Here is a 13,817-nt window from a genome sequence, read left to right on the forward strand (position 1 = left end):
TATTTATTCATTTATTTTTGGCTGTGTTGGGTCTTCGTTTCTGTGCGAGGGCTTTCTCTAGTTGCGGCAAGCGGGGGCCACTCTTCATCGCGGTGCGCGGGCCTCTCACTATTGCGGCCTCTCTTGTTGCGGAGCACAGGCTCCAGATGCGCAGGCTCAGTAATTGTGGCTCACGGGCCTAGTCGGTCCGTGGCATGTGGGATCCTCCCAGACCAGGGCTCGAACTCGTGTCCCCTGCATTGGCAGGCAGATTCTCAACCACTGCGCCACCAGGGAAGCCCGGAGATACTTTTTTAAGAAAAAAGTCGTGAGCTCATATTGATATCTCTAACTCCAGTTCTAAACCACAGGGTTCTTCCTTTCTTCCCTTCATTCCATAATTGTGTTTCTTTATTCTCAGAGTGGAAAGGGTCCTGGTGCCCAGCAGCATCAGTATATTTACTTCCTCAATTCTATGGTGCACACCAAATGGTTTCCAAATTGTTAAACCAATATCACTACTGGCAAAAAAATTTGTAAATTTGTAAAGCTTACAAATTCCTTGGAGTTTTTCTTTGTTTGCATTTTTTTTTAAAACTGGTTGTGTTTTGTTTCTTTGTTTGTGTTTAGAGTATATCCTGAGAGTATAGAGTTGGAGTATTATGTTCCAAAGTTATTGGGTGCTTTTTTTCTTTACCGTGATTATATTATCATTTGATATAAATATAATTAAGTTCATCGTCTATATTTCGTATGAGGATATAGTTGGTTTATTCTTTTAAAAAATTTTTTTTCTGACTATATAAAATATTAACTGAGTACAAAAATCAAAACTGTATAAAAACATATACTAGATTCCTTCCTTATGCCTTCCATCCTATTCCTACCTGTTGTAGGTAACCAATATATCATACTTGTGGTCTGGTTTTTATTTTTTATTTTTTGCAAAAATAAACACCTCCCTGTATAAATTCTTGTTTCCCCTTATTCAACATAAGATACTGTGCTCTGTATTTTTTTAGCACCTTGCTTCTTTTCACTTAATAATATATCCTGGAAATCACTACATATCACTTCATAGGACTCATCCTCATTTTATTTGTTTATAGCTGTATAATATTTTACTGTGTGGAAGAACCATCATTTTTGCAACCAGTCTCCAGTATTTTGCTATTGCAAATAATGTGACAATAAGTAACTTCATATATCTGTATCTATATAACTATATGGACTTTTTGCATGTTACTGCAGGTGTGTCTTCAGGGCAAATTCCTAGCAGTAAGGTTGTTGGGTAAAGGTGTGTCTTTGTTAGATACTTCAAAATTCTCTCAAAGGAATCATACCATTTCTCATTCCCACCAATAATGTATGAGAGTGCCTGTTTCTCCATAGCATTGCCAGTAGAGTATTTTGCCAAGCTTTTGAATTTTTACCAATCTAATAGATGAGAAATGAGAGTGTATTTTAAATTTGTATTTCTATCACTACAAGTGAAATTGAGCTTTTCATATGTTTAAGCATCATTTGTATGTCTTTTTTCATGAATTGTCTGCTCTACTCTTTTGTCCAGTCTTTTAATGGTTGTTGGTCTTTTATTCTCTTTTACTTGGAAGAGCTCTTTATATATTAGAAATAGCAGCCCTTTATCTATGTTGCAGATATTTTCTTTCAGTATGTCATTGATTGGTCTTTTGACTTGGCTTGTGGTACGTTGCCAATAGCATTTTTTTTTAAGAAAAATAATATTATAGGACATAAATATTATGTACACATGAATGTGAATGAACAGTGTACTCAAAAGTTAAAATTGAACTCTTCTTTGAATATCTCAAGGCATCCCTGAGAAAAATAGGAGTAAATTATTGTACCTAGTAAAATGTTTCTTTCAAATGTAGTTAAATATGATGACTATTATTACAGTTTATTTTCTTTTTTAAAAAAATAAATTTATTTATTTATTTTTGGCTGCATTGGGTCTTCGTTGCTGCTTGTGGGCTTTCTCTAGCTGTGGCAAGCGGGGGGCTACTCTTCGTTGTGGTGCGCGGGCTTCTCATTGTGGTGGTTTCTTCTGTTGCAGAGCACGGGTTCTAGGCACGCAGGCTTCAGTAGTTGTGGCATGCGGGCTCGGTAGTTGTGAATCATGGGCTCTAGAGCGCAGGCTCAGTAGTTGTGACGCATGGGCTTAGTTGCTCCACGGCATGTGGGATCTTCCCGGCCTGGGGCTGGAACCTGTGTCCCCTGCATTGGCAGGCGGATTCTTAACCACTGTGCCACCAGGGAAGTCCTTACGGTTTATTTTCTAAAAAATTAAAAATAAGAAACCTATTGAAAAATACATATGGGTAGATGTAGTTATGCAATGTCATATAAGGATATAAATTCCTAACAGGAAGGTTTAGAAATTATAGAATTTAGTTTTGGGAAATTTATTCTTTTTTCTTATCAAGTTGGAATAGAGGATTACAGTTGATTCTCATTATTTGTGGTGGTTATGTTCTATAAAGTTACCAAACAGTGGATTAGTGAAAAATAGGCCATTGCTTTTTGGAGAAATGCAGGGTTAGGTTCCTTCAAACCTCTGGTCAGAACATTTTCATCAACTGATCGGTACAAAACCTTGTTTTATGTGTGTTTTCATTTAAAGATGCCTTATTTAATATATATTGGTGATTGATTAACACTGAACTTATGACCAATAGCACTGTAACTAACTCATGCCTAAATGAAACTTACCACATGTTTTCTACATAAAGGACATCAGAGCCTTCTTGCACTTAGGAACACTAGGCAGCACTATGCTTAGGGAACATTTTAAATAGGAAAGTCACCAATAAAAAGCCCCCAAATATGAAAAATGTACTAAATAGATCACAAAAAGGACACTTGTTTGTAGCATGAGGGCTGGAATTAGAAGGCAGAATGTCGCCTTGTTCTACCTCAGCTAGGAATGTGCATGTCGCCTTGTTCTACCTCAGCTGGGAATGTGCATGTCCAGCAACTCACATTTTGTAGCTCTACATGTCTGCAGATGACCTCAGAAACACAGTATTGATTTGGGGGTTACAAATAAATTTTAGCAAGTAGGCGGAATCTGTGAATAATCAGGATTGACTGTATTTTCTGACATAAATATATTTCTCTAAAAATGATTAAGTTGGTTTTCTTGAGACAATTTGAGAATTGGAATTTTTTTTTATTGGAATATAGCAAATGACTTCATGGATTTTAATACAGAATTAGAGAAGAATCTGTTTTACCACCATTTTAGAATGTGTGAAAGTGTTAAAAAACATTTTCTCTATTCAAGTGTTTGTGAGATGACTGGATATATTTTAGAAATGTTAATTTAGAATTTTATTCTTGAGTGAAGGCAGTAAAGGGAAAAATAATTTTCATCCAGTGCCTTTTTAAAATTCCTTTTATAAATAACCTCAAGTTCCAAAATCCACTTATTTTTGTTTCATTTAGTATAGTCTGAATGTTTACAGGAAAATAATGAAACCAAAAGTAACAATTGGCAAAAAGTGAAGTTTGCACTGGATATGGCTATTTTTTTTTTTTTTAATTAATAGCTACTTTATTTATTTATTTTTGGCTGTGTTGGGTCTTCGTTTCGTGCGAGGGCTTTCTCTAGTTGCGGCAAGCGGGGGCCACTCTTCATCGCGGTGCGGGGGCCACTCTTCATCGTGGTGCGCGGGCCTTTCACTATCGCGGCCCCTCCCGTTGCGGAGCGCAGGCTCAGTAGTTGTGGCTCACGGGCCCAGTTGCTCCGCGGCATGTGGGATCTTCCCAGACCAGGGCTCGAACCCGTGTCCCCTGCATTAGCAGGCAGACTCTCAACCACTGCGCCACCAGGGAAGCCCGATGGCTATTTTTTTTAACGGTAGTTATCACTAAAATTATAGTCTTATTGGTGACTTTGCAAGAAACTGAGATTATTGAATTTCTTTTAAGGGAAAAATCCCATTTTAAACAGATACCTGATAAGGTGGTTTGGCCTAGCCACCCTGTTCTCCTTTTTTTGTTCCTTTATGCACTTTCCTTTCATTTTTTTTCCTTTTTTCCTTTAACATCTTTATTGGAGTATAATTGCTTTACAATGTTGTGTTAGCTTCTGCTGTATAACAGAGTGAATCAGCTATATGCATACGTATATCCCTATATCCCTTCCCTCTTGCGTCTCCCTCCCACCCTCCTCATCCCACCCCTCTAGGTGGTCGCACAGCACCGAGCTGATCTCCCTGTGCTATGCAGCTGCTTCCACTAGCTATCTATTTTACATTTGGTAGTGTACATATGTCATTGTTACTCTGTCACTTTGTCCCAGCTTATCCTTCGCCCTCCCCATGTCCTCAAGTCCATTCTCTACGTCTGCATCTTTATTCCTGTCCTGCCCCTAGGTTCATGAGAACCATTTTTTTTTTCTAGATTCCATATATATGCGTTAGCATACCGTATTTGTTTTTCCCTTTCTGACTTACTTCACTCTGTATGACCGACTGTAGGTCCATCCACCTCACTACAAATAACTCAATTTTGCTTCTTTTTATGGCTGAGTAATGTTCCATTGTATATATGTGCCACATCTCCTTTATCCATTCATCTGTTGATGGACACTTAGGTTGCTTCCATGTCCAGGCTGTTGTAAATAGTGCTGCAATGAATATTGTGGTACATGATTCTTTTTGAATTATGGTTTTCTTAGGATATATGCCCAGTAGTGGGATTGCTGGGTTGTATGGTAGTTCTATTTTTAGTTTTTTAAGGAACCTCCATACTGTTCTCCTTAGTGGCTGTATCAATTTACATTCCCACCACCAGTGCAAGAGGGTTCCCTTTTCTCCACAACCTCTCCAGCATTTATCGTTTGTAGATTTTTTGATGATGGCCATTCTGACTGGTGTGAGGTGTTACCTCACTGTAGTTTTGATGTGCATTTCTCTAGTGATTAGTGATGTTGAGCACCCTTTCATGTGTTTGTTGGCAATCTATATCTTCTTTGGTCTATTTAGGTCTTCTGCCCATTTTTGGATTGGGTTGTTTGTGTTTCTGATATTGAGCTGCATGAGCTGCTTGTAAATTTTGGAGATTAATCCTTTGTCAGTTGCTTCATTTGCAAATATTTTCTTCCATTCTGAGGGTTGTCTTCGTCTTGTTTGTGGTTTCCTTTGCTGAGCAAAAGCTTTTAAGTTTCATTAGGTCCCATTTGTTTATTTTTGTTTTTATTTCCATTTCTGTAGGAGGTGGGTCAAAAAGGATCCTGTTATGTTTTATGTCATAGAGTGTTCTGCCTACATTTTCCTCTAAGAGTTTTATAGGGTCTGGCCTTACATTTAGGTCTTTAATCCATTTTGAGTTTATTTTTGTGTGTGGTGTTAGGAAGTGTTCTAATTTCATTCTTTTACATGTAGCTGTCCAGTTTTCCCAGCACCACTTATTGAAGAGGCTGTCTTTCCTCCATTGTATACTCTTGCCTTCTTTATCAAAGATAAGGTGACCATATGAGTGTGGGTTTATCTCTGGGCTTTCTATCCTGTTACATTGATCTCTGTTTCTGTTTTGTGTCAGTACCATACTGCCTTGATTACTGTAGCTTTGTAGTATAGTCTGAAGTCTGGGAGCCTGATTCCTCCAGCTCTGTTTTTCTTAAGATTGCTTTGGCTATTCGGGGTCTTTTGTGTTTCCATACAAATTGTGAAATTTTTTGTTCTAGTTCTGTAAAAAATGCTATTGGTAGTTTGATAGGGATTGCATTGAATCTGTAGATTGCTTTGGGTAGTAGAGTCATTTTCACAATGTTGATTCTTCCAATCCAAGAACATGGTATATCTCTCCATCTGTTTGTATCATCTTTAATTTCTTACATCAGTGTCTTATAGTTTTCTGCATACAGGTCTTTTGTCTCCCTAGGTTGGTTTATTCCTAGGTATTTTATTCTTTTTGTTGCAATGGTAAATGGGAGTGTTTCCTTAATTTCTCTTGCAGATTTTTCTTCATTAGTGTATAGGAATGCAAAAGATTTCTGTGCACTAATTTTGTATCTTGCTACTTTACCAAATTCATTGATTAGCTCTAGTACTTTTCTGGTAGCATCTTTAGGATTCTCTATGTATAGTATCATGTCATCTGCAACAGTGACAGTTTTACTTCTTTTCCGAACTGGATTCCTTTTATTTTTCTTCGCTAATTGCTGTGGCTAAAACTTCCAAAGCTATGTTGAATAGTAATGGTGAGAGTGGGCAACCTTGTCTTGTTCCTGATCTTAGAGGAAATGGTTTCAGTTTTTCACCATTGAGAACGATGTTGGCTGTGGGTTTGTCATATATGGCTTTTATTATGTTGAGGTAGGTTCCCTCTGTGCCTAGTTTCTGGAGAGTTTTTATCATAAATCGGTGTTGAATTTTGTCAGAAGCTTTTTCTACATCTATTGAGATGATCATATGGTTTTTATCCTTCATTTTGTTAATATGGTGTATCACATTGATTGATATGCATATATTGAAGAATCCTTGCATTCCTGGGATAAACCCCATTTGATCATGGTGTATGATCCTTTTAATGTGCTGTTGGATTCTGTTTGCTAATATTTTGTTGAGGATTTTTGCATCTATGTTCATCAGAGATATTGGCCTTTAGTTTTCTCTTTTTGTGACATTTTTGTCTGGTTTTGGTATCAGGGTGATGGTGGCCTAGTAGAATGAGTTTGAGAGTGTTCCTCCCTCTGCTATATTTTGGAAGAGTTTGAGAAGGATAGGTGTTAGCTCTTCTCTAAATGTTTGATAGAATTTGCCTGTGAAGCCATCTGGCCCTGGGCTTTTCTTTCTTGGAAGATTTTTAATCACAGTTTCAATTTCAGTGCTTGTGATTGGTCTATTTATATTTTCAATTTCTTCCTGGTTCAGTCTTGGAAGGTTGTGCTTTTCTAAGAATTTGTCCATTTCTTCGTGGTTGTCCATTTCATTGGCATATAGTTGCTTGTAGTAATCTCTCACGATCCTTTGTATTTCTGCAGCGTCAGTTGTTACTTCTCCTTTTTCATTTCTAATTCTATTGATTTGAGTCTTCTCACTTTTTTTCTTGATGAGTCTGGCTAATGGTTTATCAATTTTGTTTATCTTCTCAAAGAACAAGCTTTTAGTTTTATTGATCTTTGCTGTTGTTTCCTTCATTTCTTTTTCATCTGTTTCTGATCTGATCTTTATGATTTCTTTCCTTCTGCTAACTTTGGGGTTTTTTTGTTCTTTCTCTAATTGTGTTAGGTATAAGGTTAGGTTGTTTATTAGAGATGTTTCTTGTTTCTTGAGGTAGGATTGTATTGCTATAAACTTCCCTCTTAGAACTGCTTTTGCTGCATACCATAGGTTTTGAGTTGTTGTGTTTTCATTGTCATTTATTTCTAGGTATTTTTTGATTTCCTCTTTGATTTCTTCAGTGATCTCTTGGTTATTTAGTAGTGTATTGTTTAGCCTCCATGTGTTTGTATTTTTTACAGTTTTTTTTTCCTGTAATTGATAACTAGTCTCATAGCGTTGTGGTTGGAAAAGATACTTAATATGATTTCAATTTTCTTAAATTTAGTAAGGCTTGATTTGTGACCCAGAATATGGTGTATCCTGGAGAATGTTCCATGAGCACTTGAGAAGAAAGTGTATTCTGTTGTTTTTGGATGGAATGTCCTCTAAATATTAATTACGTCCCTCTTGTTTAATGTGTCATTTAAAACTTGTGTTTCCTTTTTTATTTTCATTTTGGATGATCTGTCCATTCGTGAAAGTGAGGTGTTAAAGTCCTCTACTATTATTGTGTCACAGTCGATTTCCCCTTTTATGGCTGTTAGCATTTGCCTTATGTATTGAGGTGCTCCTATGTTGGGTGCATAAAAATTTACAATTGTTATATCTTCTTCTTGGATTGATCCCTTGATCATTATGTAGTGTCCTTCTTTGTCTCTTGTAATAGTCTTTATTTTAAAGTCTATTTTGTCTGATATGAGTATTGCTACTCCAGCTTTCTTTTGATTTCCATTTGCACAGAGTATCTTTTTCCATCCCCTCACTTTCAGTCTGTATGTGTCCCTAGGTCTGAAGTGGGTCTCTTGTAGACAGCATATATATGGGTCTTGTTTTTGTATGCATTCAGCCAATCTGTGTCTTTTGGTTGGAGCATTTAATCCATTTACATTTAAGGTAATTATTGATATGTATGTTCCTATTACCATTTTCTTAATTGTTTTGGGTTTGTTTTTGTAGATCTTTTCCTTCTCTTGTATTTCTTGCCTAGAGAAGTTCCTTTAGCATTTGTTGTAAAGCTCGTTTGGTGGTGCTGAATTCTAATAACTTTTGCTTATCTGTAAAGGTTTTAATTTCTCCATCGAATCTGAATGAGATCCTTGCTGGGTAGAGTAATCTTGGTTGTAGGTTTTTCCCTTTCATCACTTTAAATATGTCCTGCCACTCCCTTATGGCTTGCAGAGTTTCTGCTGAAAAATCAGCTGTTAACCTTATGGGGATTCCCTTGTAGGTTATTTGTTGCTTTTCCCTTGCTGCTTTTAATATTTTTTCTTTGTATTTATTTTTTGATAGTTTCATTAATATGTGTCTTGGCGTGTTTCTCTTTGGGTGTATCCTGTGGGTGGTACTCTCTGCTTCCTGGACTTGATTGACTATTTCCTTTCCTATGTTAGGGAAGTTTTCGACTAATCTCCAAATATTTTCTCAAACCTTTCTCAGAACACTCTTCTTCGTTCTCAAGCCGGCTGAGTTACCCCCATCCTCCTTTCCATTCTGCAGGCTTGCCAGCTTTTTCTGTCTCAGAGTCTTCACACTTGTTCTGCCTTTCACCTGAAACCTTTACCCCTGCATAGCTGGTTTTTTCTTGTCTTCAGGTTTCAGCATAAATGCTACTTCCTGTGAGAGATCTCTTCAGATCATTCCTGCTAACGTTACTCTCTCTCATATCACCCTGTGTTATGAAACCCTTTTGTATCACAATCTGAATTTATTTATCTTCTGTGTCCCTTTCTTTTCAAGGGATCTTGTTTGTTTTGTTCACTGCTGTTTCCCCAGTGCCTGGCATACTGTATTTTGGAAATAATTGTTACATTCCTTGTTTCACTCAGTTTTAGAAATAAGTTTTTAAAAATTTTAGAGCACTACTATATTTATGATGAATAAGATCATTGGATTTTGTCCATTCTAGCTAGGAAACCATTGACTGCAGTAGTTTCACAAGCTATACCAAAGTCTCCTCATCTGAACCAGGATCCTCAACAGGTACATTTTTTTCTGTCAATATATTTATTATTTTGATATAGAATGTTCTATAATTTGTAATGATACTATAGAAATACAGGGGTCTGAAGCTACGTTGGTTCACGACCTCTCCTGTATCTTAGTGATTTTTTTTATTGCATCGCTTGGCCAAAAGAAACCTAGCAGTTCCATTTATTTAGTTAGTAGTATTAAAAACTTAGTAATTTGGTAAGCATTTTGTCTTCTTTTTTTCCGGTGTTATTGAGATATAATTGACAATATAACATTGTATTAGTTTAAGATGTACAACATAATGATTTGATATGTGCATATATTGTGAAATGGTTACGATAAGCATTTTATTTTTAAATAAACACAATTACTAATGGAATGCATGCACTTGTTGGGCACTGTCCAACTTCTCAAAGCTTGGAATAGATTCAGTTTCTAGGTCCACATTGATTTTTGTATGGCAATTGATTTTTATCATAGCAATTTCCTAAAACCCAGCTTCACAAAGATATGATGTCACTGACAGAAATGACATGAAATCTGATGTTGAAACTGAGCTACCTTGAGTTTGCAGTTTGTTCAGTTTCTGACGGATGTCTAATGACACTGTGTTTCCCTCAAATTTAAAATATCTTGTGGAGCCTCTGTTGAGGTCACTGTGGCACCCCAAAGTACCTTGTTACACCAGTTTGGGAACCATGGAAATAATATAAAAAATAATAGTACTAATTAGGATGAAATGAAATTCTAGAATAAGTTACCTAGATTAGTGTTTCTCAGTGAAGATGCTTTTAGCACTTTTGAAGAGACAGTTCTTTCCTTGTTTCATTTACCACCAGTTTGTATCATATCCTATTTTCCATGTTACTGTTTTTTTAATAATATCAATTTCTTCCTCCTTTTTTTTTAAATACAGAAAAAGGTAAAGAAAAAATAAAACTTACCATACCACCTGGAGATAATTACTATTAACATTTCCAGCATTTTTGGCCTAATTTTAAAAATATGCTTAGATTGATGGGTACAAATAGTTTTATATCCTTTGTCCTTAATATCATATTGTATTTTCTCACATTATTAAGAACTCTTACACATACCTTTCAAAGGTTACTTATCACTCCATCTCGTGGATATCCTATGCTTTCAACAAACAGTTCCCTATTTTGGACATTTAGATTATTTCCAGCATTTTGCTTTTGTAAATAAAACTTTAGTAGATGTTTTTGCACATAAATTATTGTTTACATTTAGTTATTTCCTTAGATTTGATTCTTAGAAGTGGAACTGATAATTTGAAAGGCCAAGAACAACTTTCGTAGATTGTTGATATAAGTGAAATCTAAATGTCTTAATGTTTTACAATATGAATATGTTTCATTTAATATTTACCAGTACTGAGATCTTTTAAAATTCTTCCTAAGTGAAATAGTATTTAATCAACACTTAGTTTTTATTTCTTTGATTATGAGTAATGGTGTCCTTATATTTCTTATGTCTAAAAAAATCTATATTTCATTTTCTAACTTACTATTACCTTTCGGCTTATCTTATATTAATGTTCTATTCCTAAGATGGTAAAAGAAAATGAAGTTGAACCAAGTGAATCACTTCAGTCTTTGCAGGTGAGTTAACTTTTAAAATGTAACATAGCCAGAAATCGTATTCGTATATATAGGTATGGCATGTAATTATATGTTTGTATTCTGTATTGCCAGTTTTCAAATTTATTTGTAATTAGTTACCCTTTTATACTCATTTAGATGAGCCTACTGTCTTGTATAAGTGTCCTGTGTAGTCAGTAGAATTTGGGTGAATAACAAATCTTTTATCATAAAGCTAATTTTTCAAACTTGCAAGCATTACCTAATCCAAGAATTGTCATTGACAATTACAACTGCATCTGCAGGCTCTGTTGCCTAGAACAGTACAAAATAAAACAAAATCCATTGTGGTGACTCAATCATTTTTCACCCTTATATTACAAGATCAAGTGTATAAAATAATGAACAGTCAGCAGCTGCTTACAAATGATCACATTCTTACTGGGTTTTTTTCACTTGAAAAAAATACGGTTTAAACTTTTTCAAGGATAATTATCACAAAGTATAAATTGCAAATGAACACTATCACTGTTTTTCCCTCCAGGATGAGTTGCCATTTAAATAAATGTCATATATTTTTAAAGCAAAATATTTTATAATCTCACAATAGTGAAAAAGGTCTTAGAATCTTTTGCAAAAAAAAATAATTTAAATCTTTTTAACATTAATATCAAAGTACATTTGTGTTTTTATAATAGCTTTCTTGCTACAACTCTCTGAATCAAACTCTTCATACACACTAGTGATAGAAGGAACTTTCAAAACTTAAAGTTAGGGTGCTCTTAATACTTAATGCCACCTTCACCTTATTTCTGTAAGTGTGATTAGTCACACAAAGCAAAGGGGCTAGAAGATACTATATGCTAACTAATTTTTTAAACTCACTATATTCAAAAATGCTAGTTCTAAAATATGAGTTGAATGTTTTTAAGAGCTACCTGATTGGCAGTTGTGCTTATGTATATTGTTATAAAAGGAAAGTGACTATTATTTGAATAAATACACTATTTTACCTCTTTTAGCGACAGATTTTTTTCTCCATATTTATTAAACATAAAGAAATTACTTCTACCGTTGAGTTCATTTTCTGAGTCTGTAGTTCATATTAGAAATTATGGCTATTTTATATAGTTACTTGATGAACTAAAAATGACTAGTTGCTGTTGTCTGTATCTTGTGTTTTATGGTTGCTAGAAGATGATTCACTCTTTAAATAAACTATTACACTTCTTCAATTTTACACTAATTTTTGAATTAAATCTGCATTAACATAAATATTAGTGTGGGATTTATAACATACCCAGCAATGTTAAAAAAGAATTCAATTAAAAGTTTAGAATTCCAATTTTCTAATACGCTGAGTTTTTAAATTAACTAGTATAGTACTTTCTCTGCTAGAGCACTCCTTTGCCGGGGGTAGCTTATTGTATGTATGTATATAGAGAAGCAAGATGGAGATGACAAGTATCATCATTTTCAAAGGGCAGACTTAACTTTAAGTTTGAGGAATATTTTGCCATCAAACTCATAAACACCTACAAAACTATTTTAGCTAACATACTTATTGATATTTTATCCTAGTTCTTTTCCTTGGGCAGTGAAGAAGAGACTGCTTTTCTAGCTGTTATTCCTAAGCAAATGGAGAGAGAAACCTGTGACCCCAAGGTAAAATTTGTGAAGAATTGATTTTCTAAGCCACAGTGTTTTCCTGCTGTTTTTTTACACAACTATCAGAGTTTTCATAGGCAGAAGGTTAGTGAGCAAAATGAATTAACCTGGTTTTAAGAACAAGAGACACTAATGACTCCTACCCCTTTTTTTGGTCTTGAGCCCTCTCTCTGTTACTAATGAACTAAAAATGCGTTATGTATGCATAGGATATCCTAGGGATTGGGCACAAAGATATGTAAAGTACAGTTAATGAATGTTCTGTGTAGAACAAAGTGAAGATGTTTATAACTTGTAATTCATTATAGTTTACTCCACCACTTTTACTTCAGGCTGAAGGGATAGAAGTATATATAACCCAAACTCTAAGTAATGCTACCCACTCCACAGCAAAAATTGATAGAGACAACAGCATATAAATGGTTGGGTTTTGTAAATAGTGATTCTATTCTTAAAACTCAACAGATCTCTGGAAAAGATCTACATAGCATCAAAGGAAGCAAGACATCTGTTTGCTTGTAGAGAATTTGTATTCCACATCAAACAAAGCAGAAATATACAGTCTTTAAAGGTTTAGACTTTTTTTTATTGATATATGTTATGTTTTAAAATTCAGAATAATGTTTTCAACAAAACTCTTGTTTCAGAGGCAATTTAGTTCCTTTCAAATGTGTGATTTAGAATCTTCATTTTTAAATAAGAGAATATTCAGGTTATGTATTTTTGTCATTCTGTTAATTTATCAGTTAGAAATAAATTCATTCTTTATGTACATTCCTTTGGCTCTACGCACTCTTATTTTTCCACATTCTGGGTAGGCTTTGTCACCCTGTGCAGAGTAAAAATCCTAGAACCCTCAAGTGGGCAGCAGAGAAAGCCATCTGAAGTCTGAAAGCAGACCAAGTCTCTGAGGGGGTGAAAGCACCCCTCTGAGGTACATGTCTGTGTTGGTACTCTTAGGCCTTTGTTCTCAGAGCTATAGGATCAGATCATCTGGGAAGCTGGGAACCCAGCATCCCTCTTGCTAATAGCCTGATAGTTTACAAAAGCCTTAAAGGAAAATGCTTCCTCTGTTCCTTCTCTCTTCCCTTCCTATTATCATGTGTTTATTGATTGCCTCCTGTATTCCAAGCATGGTATTAAATGCAGGTGATATCCTGATGAAGCAGAAGAGTCTTTGCCCTCAAGGAGCTTGCAGTACAGTTAGTATACAGATAAGAAGAAACTTCATTGTAGTGTAATGTGATGTCTATAATGGAAAGTTGTGGGGAATTCCCTGGCAGTCCAGTGGTTAGGACTCCACACT

The 13,817-nt window shown here is 35.2% G+C and overlaps 1 protein-coding gene across 2 annotated transcripts in view; it reads left to right on the forward strand.

Moving 5' to 3' along the window:
- Positions 1-13,817, forward strand: part of ZGRF1 (zinc finger GRF-type containing 1) — a 64,327-nt gene that overhangs the window by 12,402 nt on the left and 38,108 nt on the right. For both annotated transcript variants that reach the window (XM_061191143.1, XM_061191144.1), the window contains exons 6-8: positions 9,178-9,251; positions 10,814-10,864; positions 12,425-12,508. In XM_061191143.1, the coding sequence (XP_061047126.1) occupies positions 9,178-9,251; positions 10,814-10,864; positions 12,425-12,508 (209 nt within the window). The remainder of the gene's footprint in view (positions 1-9,177; positions 9,252-10,813; positions 10,865-12,424; positions 12,509-13,817) is intronic.

Source organism: Eubalaena glacialis, chromosome 5, assembly GCF_028564815.1.
Source record: "Eubalaena glacialis isolate mEubGla1 chromosome 5, mEubGla1.1.hap2.+ XY, whole genome shotgun sequence".
NCBI classification, from domain to species: Eukaryota; Metazoa; Chordata; class Mammalia; order Artiodactyla; family Balaenidae; genus Eubalaena; species Eubalaena glacialis.